Raw genomic sequence first — 8,417 nt, forward strand, 5'->3', positions numbered from 1 at the left:
TTAATCTCATGAATTTTATTGCACCCTAGAACCGAAAAAGCTGGAAACGAGTATCAGGCCATTCAATACATGAAAAAGGACAACGGCAGCTTGGATTTATAAAGCACCTTTAACGTTGCAAGGCCACCCAAAGCACTCTCAGGATCATTAAATTTGACATAGTCGGGTATTAGGACAGTTCAGAGAGTTATTTTTTAAGGAGCGTCTTAAAGGAAGAGGCAGTGTTGTGAACCTTTGGAATTCTCTACCCGGAGGGTAGTGGATGCTCCATCGTTGAATACATTTAAGGCTGGGATAGGCAGATCTTTGGTGTCTCAGGATCAAAGGATATGGGGAAGGGGCAGGAAAGTGGAGTTGAAGTCCAAGGTCAGCCATGTTCCACCCCACAATGGCACAGCAGGCTCGATGGGCCGTATAGTCTACTCCAGCTCCTAGTTCTCCTGTTCTTATGTTCTTGCAGACATGGAGGCAGCAAGGTTTAGGGAGAGACTTTCAGAGTTTAGAGCATAGACAGCTAAAGGCATGGACACCAATCATGGAGCAGTTAAAACGAGGGATGCAGGCTTGGCCAGAATTGGAGGAGCAAAACAATCTGGGAGGCTTGTAGGGCTGAAGGAGTTACGGAGATACAGAAAACAAGTTCACGTTTTGGGGTGAACCCTCCTTCAAAATGTTCTGGTGAAGTATCCCATCTGAAACCATCACTTGCCTTTCTCTTTCAGATCCAGCGTGATTTGTATTAATTTTTATTTCCAATTTTCAGTGTTTGCAGTACATCCGTTTCTATACAGGTGTTCCATCATTGATCAATATTGTTCATGTTTTTGTTTTTTTTCCCTCCTGTTTAGGTATATTTTTGCAAACACAAGTTTACTGAACGCGAAGATGGCAGTTGCCAGATTGAGAAAAAGGCATCTTTGCAAAACGGAATCTTGAATCATAAGTCATATAATCAAAATGGGAATTTAATTACATCTGCCCCTCTACTGTCTTCCAAAGGCCCACTGCCAGAAAGAAGCAGCATCTCTCAGAGCCGTAGCTCTCAGTGTGAGATTGTTGTGGCTGCTGGGTCTACTGACAGTGAACAATCAACTATGGGGAGGGGGATTTGCCTTGACCTAGCTATTCTGGACAGTGCCTTCCTTCTTTCTCAGGTCATTCCCTCGCTACTCATGGGAACAATTGTACAGTTTACACAGACAGTAACTGCTTACATGATCTCTGCGGCCTTCTTTGGGACGGTGGCTATTTATTTTGCAACCAAAATAGTTTTTGATAAAAATGATTTAGAAAAGTATTTAGTGTGATGTAATGAAGGGATGATGCTCTTTCTACTATGGGGTAGTGTAACAGTTGGAGGTGAGTGATATTGAGTTTTACCACAATATTATAAGCACAACAATTGTCAACCAAGACCAGAATGTAGAGTTAAAGAAACTTATACAGCTACCTGGAGAGATAATTGGGTCATTGATTTTCTTATTGCTTTATAACTCTCAGATCTGATTGTGAATCTACTCCACTGATTGGAGACTGCACAGCTTCCATTTAGTGTTGATGTACAAACATCTGTTGCTTATCAAGTTCTGTCACTATTCCAATTTCTAATTGAATCCATTCATACACCTCAAAATTTCAGAACTATTTCACATTATCCTAATTTGGATTTTAAAGCCTTTTAAATGCTAGCCTGCATTGTTTACACAAGGACTTGTGTGTATCTGTTCCTTAATGTGTCTTTCAAAAATAGGTTCCTTATCTAGCCCCTATGTAAGATTTGAATCTATAACCCTTTTAAAAAGAAAATACCAAAGCTCATATTTCTGAAAGTATAATTCTGCAACCATTTCAGCAAGATGGAAGAAGAGAAAAGCTTTTGGATTCCCCTAAACAAACTCCTTCACTGCATATCACCAAATCGCCAGGCATAGTCTAGTTCCACGCTGTGTGGATCACAAAGGTAAGGGAGGCTATTTGGTCAATGTGGCCCATTCTCCCATGGAAGTCTACAGCTGTTCTCCCCCCCCCCCCACACTCCATGGCAGTGTGTAACTTGGCCAAGTGCAATAATAATGCCACCTGGCATCTTCAAAGACCTGCATTGGGAACCGGTCCAAATGAATGTAGTAGTAGAAGTGGTGTATCCAAATGTTTTCTAAAATATCTGGTATTGGATTTTTATGAGTGGGCGGGGGTGACAATGTTATTTTTATGGGCCCGTATTTTTAAGCCCTTTTAAGTCTGCACCATAACCTACTGGTGAACTTTCACAAGCTTTTGTGCTCAGCCTGCTTGCTGAGGAAGAGCTTTTGTTTGCACTTGCAATGGCAAGGAAGCTTTTAAAAAAATTTTAACAATATTCAATGGTGTAACATGTCCCCATGCCAACAGGGAACTCGGGTATTATTCTCCAGTGACTCTCCGATATGTCGTCTAACATCTGCTTACAAGGAAAAAGGAAAATAAAGGGGAAAACCCCAGGCTCCTGTCACACACCTCTGTAAACTTTGGACCGAGCAACAGAACTGAAGGAGGCTGAAACATGAGACTTAGGTCATCTCGCCGAGTGAGTTGGAAAGAGCAAGGAGACTGGAGAAAATATCATCTTCCTTTTTCTTCAGATTCCTTCCTCTTCCCGAGGATGGGGTGCAATGTTACACAGTTGCTTTCTCTGTAAACAGTGGCATTTTTTGCGCCTAGGTTTCACTCCTAACTGTGGGATTATACTCAAGTAAGGCCCCAGTCTTTTCGCCGAGGTCACTGACCACAAGCCCTGTCCATCAGCAGAGTGCCCTGGATGTGTGACACATCTTGCTGGAGTCCGCCTTCAGAGCCGTTGTCCTCTTGCTAGGATCCTCTGTCTCTTCCATCATTTCAAACTTAGCAGGGGGTGACGTTCCCATTCGACACCAGACGAAGCCGATGATGCCCTCACTTAGTTTAGCTCATCAGCTGAGGTGAGGTAGCAGGGTAGGCCTGCTGCTATGCATTACCAGCTGCTTGGAGAAGTAGGTGAGAGCTAAAGACACTAAGACACACAAATGGACCTTACCCACATTCAAAACTGGAGTGTGCGGCTGGCAATGACCCGGGTACTAGGCCTGTCACAGAATTCTCCTATATGCTCATTGGGAGAGAAAAGGTTTTGATTGCAAATACAACATGGCTTTGTCTCGTCCATTTGTCTCAACCCCAATTGTACTTTCTAAATGGAGGGAAAACAATTCAGAAAGAAAAATCAGATGAAAGTTGACGAACAACCAGTATTGATTATGGTGCAAGTGTTCTGTTGATGTGCCAAACGCCTGACTGTTTAGTCATTAACCCCATAATCATCACGCCATGCCCTACTGTTCTGGACTCGATTCCAGTCTCAGCAGGGATTCATCACCAGTAACATGTGCCTTGTTTCTACCATTTCTTCAGCTCTTTAAATGCTAACCATGGGTAGCAGCCTTGTTGCACTCCAGTACATAGTTTGATTGTGGCACATTGTAAGGTTTGAAATGCCCAGTGCACTGTCTTGTAAACGGGGTCATGCATTTTTGGAAAGCCTAGGAAGTTTAGTATTAATTGCAGCAATCCACTTTTTTTGTTGATTTCAGATCATTCGTAGAGGACCTTGTTGTAGACGAGTATCTCACTCCTGTGCTGATGCTCCAAAAAGTTTCAAAACACAGTATACATTTCAGACAGGAATGCTCTCAAGCTATCAATTTTGTACATCTGGTACTTTTTTTTTAAATTCCATTTTTATTGTAACTGCCCCTCTTTATAGCCTCTGAGGGCTTGTACTCCAGGGACTGTAGTTCACCATATGGAACCGCAGTAATACCGTTGCTCTAGCCCAAATTTGGCAATTCAATAGTAGCAGAAGCAGGCATTTTTAAACATGACATCTCCTAGTCCATGGTGTCATGTCGCACCTGACTGCTTTCACCTCTATTGATGGGCCTTCTTACCAGTCACTTCTGTCATGTCACCAAGACTCCAATCTACCTTCTTTACCGAGCCAATAAATCACTGGATAAGTTGCTCCACCAAGCTGGTAGGCCATCCTTGCGGACTCTGCTGGTTCGTGCAACCCTATGATCTCCCAGTAAGTGGGTCTTCTGTTCTGGGAGGTGGGAGGATGGTTAAGATGCCTTGGCGACTTTGAAAAAGTGAAACAAAGTAAATTTCCTTTTTTGTTCAGGTGCAAATACAGTCCTTTGACAACTTAAGTGCTTCAGCTGAACTTGGGTGTGAGAAAAGAAGTTCCTTTCTATTTCAGGCCTCCAACCTGTTGTCGTTGGTAAATTATCCAAGGGAGTAACATAGTTCATCCAATGGCTTGGCCATTTGTTGTTCTGCTGCAAGATGGTTAATATTGAAAAGTGTCCTCAGTCTGTGTTTCAGGATGTTATTAATCCATAAATAATGTACACATCTGTGTTAGTATTTTAGTGTCTGTATCACTCACCTCTAGCTGTCTTTAGATCTCGAAATTGATTGCTAAATTATAGATATGTATAATTCATCTGGGGAAAAAGGTATATTATTTTTGGTAGAATTAATAATTTTGCCTAAAAAAAAAAATCTATTTTTGTTAAAATTGCTGACCTTGCAACTGTTTTTAAAAAGTCTATGAATACTGTATTTATACTGTAGAGATATTTTGTACAGTGACAATTTATATCCCATATATAAAGGAACAGGGGTCTACAGGAATATGGAAGCTGCTGTATTTTTCTCCGTTGAGGTCCAGGCAGTGATCCAACGTTGCTTTTGGCAACAATGTCTTCACTCAGATCATGACTGAACAAAGGCCTTGTAGAAGAATCAGATCCACGGATGTTTACAGCACAGAAGGAGGCCACTCAGCCCATTGTGCCTGTGTCGGATCTTTGCTGGACCAATCCAAAACCAATCCCACTTCCCAGCTGTGTACCCGTAGATTCGCATCTTCCTCTGCATTGAATAATTAATTGATTTTTTCCTTAAATGGTGCAATGGTTTTTGCCTCAACCACTCCCTGTGGCAAGGCATTCTGTGCTCCATCATAATCTTCCTGTATTCTGTCTATCAGAACTCCTAATAAATCTCCTCTTACCCTTCTCTGCTCCATTGGAAATAACTTCACTATCTCAAGTCTCTTCTCAGAACATGAAATTCTCATCGCTGACTTTAAACCGCTCCCCCTCCCTGATGCTGGCTACACATCCATCAAACCAGTACACCCATTGCGTTAAATTATATAAGTGTATATAAATAAGTTGTGTGCTCTCCCAGTGCTGGCGTTATTAATGTTGCATGACTCCAGAATATCTGACGAGAGCAAAAATTGTTGCACCCAATTATGGGACCAATTAAAGGTGAGGCAGAGCTCGGGAATGGCAGAAGCCATTCAAACCACTGCAGTCTTCACAATCGTGCTTTCAGCAGCTTCACAAATTTGATGCGAAGCTATAACAAAAAGTGTTCTGTTCAACATAGTTTGATTATCCTGGCATCTCATTTTCTCTTTTCTCTCATTCCATAGACATTTGTGCTAACTGTTGGCCAATCCAGCTAGGCTCTTGAGTATATTGTCTTTTGTAGTTGCTAGCCCCTCTCTTTCTATTCTTCACTCACCCACCCTGCCCGCAGCCCATAAAGTATGTGACTAGAGTGCCAATGAATATATTTCAGGCTGACTGATTTGATGAGCTCAACAGAAGGGAAAGGTAGCATTTTAGATACGTTATTGACTAGTAATCCAGAGGCCAGTATGAATCATCTGGAGATAACGAGTTCAAATCCCTTTACAACTCCGTTAATTAAATAAACCTGGAATAAAAATCTAATATCAGCAATGGTGACCATGTAACTATGTATCAGATTGTTGCAAAAGCCCATCTGGTTCACTAATGTCCCTTAGGGAAGGAAATTTGCCACCCTTACCGGATCTGACCTATACGTGGTTGAATCTTAACTGCTCTCCAAAATGGCCCAGTAGCCCATTCAGCTGTATCAAACTGCCATGAGTGAGTATAATCAGAATAAAACAGCACTCTGTGGATCCCTTTACCCCCACAGGCTGCAGAGGTTCACGAAGGCAGCTCACCACCACCTTCTCAAGGGCAATTAGGGATGGGCAACAATGCTGGTCTTTCCAGCGACCCTTGCATCTCATAAATGAGTTAAAAAGAAAAGGTACTTGGAACAGCGACCCGGTTCTTTACAGGAGAAGAACCATTTCCTCTTCCTGCCTGTTGGAGAATGCAAAGGAATCTCAACAGCATCAACTCATTGCGTTTTTATTTTGCTGGTGTTCAGCCCAATCCCTCCCCCTTTCCCTCAAGACATACCTCACACTGGTTCTCTGTGCAATGGTCACCCTCTGGTACCTCATACAAGTGGCTATTCTTCATCTGACCATAGCCCACAGTGGCCCGTAGCAAGGAAACCACTTCTAGCAAAGATCAATTAACTATCTGTGGCCTTTAAAGTATGTGTAACCAATAAATATACATTCCATTCTTTCCAGTTTGAAGTTCTCAAATCCTGGCTTAAATTTTACTACAGACATTTGAGCTTCAGCTTAAGGGGAAATTTCTTGTAATACTCTATGTTCTATGTAGGCAAATGCCAAGTACAGGTTAGCACACTTGTAAAACTATCAGAGCTGTTGGGATTTCACCTTGATTTAACCAGGTTGATGGTAATTTTTTTAAATAACATATATGGGGCTTGGGGATATTATGGAGTCTTTTGGAGAAAGGTTGGCTGCAGCAGGGGGGAGTGGGCATGAGAGAGATGGAGCGTTCAGATTGGAGGCAATGTTGTGAAGGTGGGGGGGATGATGGAGGTGGACCATCAGGCTCGATGCAAAGTTTTGGGCCTCAGCAGGTGCTAAAAATGAAGCATTCGAGAAAGGGAAAGGAATGGTGCCAGGGAGCAGAGGTCAGGTACAGAGGGCATGATCGAAGATTAACAAAGAGTTGGGGAGGGTGAGGATTGAGTGGTGTTGAGGGTGGAGCTATTATCCAGGCAGTCAAAAATGAATTAACATTTTATTTTCTCAGCAACTTTATTCGGTGGTGGTGTTTCTGATTAGCAAGGGTCAGTTAACAGCATTAATGGCCCATTAGTGCATTCATACAGTATTACAGAGACAAATTATAAAATAATATATACCATAGATCTATAGCTTGCTTAAAATTTAATACAAGATTAGACACATATAAATCAGAGGGTTATGTTCACAAGGTTTCTTGCTAGTTCAACTGCAATTAATATATTTTAATATTTATTCAATGAGTTCAGGTACAAGCTGAGGTATATAATGACACTCAAAATGTTAAGATTAGGAGTATTCTGAGTATCCTGTTATTTTGATCTTGCCTTTAAAGCTAATGATATGAGCTTTGATAGATTCAAACATCTGAATTTTAAGCTTATAGAAATTTTTTTTTAGAAATGTTGAAATGTAGTTTTATTTTCCTGTGATTAGATAGGATTTAAAATTAGTCTTTAAATGGCTAAAGAAACTGGATATGTGAATGTATTCTTGAAGCTTTCAACATTACTCATTTTCTAACAAAAGACCTCGAACTGTGTTGAAAAGCTAGGTTCACCATTTAGTTGTTTGACTAGGGTGAAGTAATAACTAATTTTGGGTATTCTGTCTTGATGCTTGATCAGTAATTATTTTGATATCTGGTTTCTCCCATACTATTCCAAATGAGAAATAAGAAGAGTTGTGTAATGCAAATCTCACTATCTCCCTTTCTTGCTTTTATAATCTCACTATCTTCTCCCTCGTTTTCGCTTACTCCATCCACACCCCGCATTATCACTGCAGCTAAGATCAGAAGCTCCATGGTCTGGAGCAGTGAAACCCATATCCCTCCACACCCTGATATCATCTGTTAGTGCTCCAGTATTTCAAATGCTTCATTACTTTGTTGGTCACAAAAGTATGTCTTTTTAGGAAGAGAGTGTGGTATTGAGTGGTACAAACAATATACATGCAGCATGTCAAAATTTATGTTCTTCACTGTAATAGAACAGCAAGTGTTAATATATCTCTCACATCTTGTGTAATTTGCCCATTGCAATAAATATACTTGTACCCTGCTGAAATCAAATTCTCTTGCATCACTGTGTTCCTTACTGTTGCAATTTATTTGAACAATTTAAAATCTCTGAGCCAAATGTACAATTTTAAAACAAAAATCAGCATTTTAGCTCCCAAAGTATCATTCATGAGGGACAGTCTTGATACGTTACAGAGGACAGACTTATCACAATGCTAATATTTCTCACAAATTCTGATCATTAAGTTGAAATTCCCAACAGCAACATCTGGTGGTGGCAAAGCAGAGAGAAGCCAGTCAATCAATTGTTTCAAATGATTCTGGGCTTATTAGCAAAGCTCTGCTACAGCCTTTTAA

At 40.9% G+C, this 8,417-nt stretch overlaps 1 protein-coding gene across 9 annotated transcripts in view; it reads left to right on the forward strand.

The window, feature by feature from the left end:
• The window catches only part of slc45a3 (solute carrier family 45 member 3), a 132,746-nt gene extending 124,640 nt beyond the window's left edge, over positions 1-8,106 (forward strand). For all 9 annotated transcript variants that reach the window (XM_041195005.1, XM_041195001.1, XM_041195006.1 and 6 more), the window contains one exon: positions 849-8,106. In XM_041195005.1, the coding sequence (XP_041050939.1) occupies positions 849-1,307 (459 nt within the window). In that variant the 3' untranslated portion in view covers positions 1,308-8,106. The remainder of the gene's footprint in view (positions 1-848) is intronic.
• Positions 8,107-8,417: the final 311 nt, after the last annotated feature.

The sequence above is a fragment of the Carcharodon carcharias genome, chromosome 9, assembly GCF_017639515.1.
Source record: "Carcharodon carcharias isolate sCarCar2 chromosome 9, sCarCar2.pri, whole genome shotgun sequence".
NCBI classification, from domain to species: Eukaryota; Metazoa; Chordata; class Chondrichthyes; order Lamniformes; family Lamnidae; genus Carcharodon; species Carcharodon carcharias.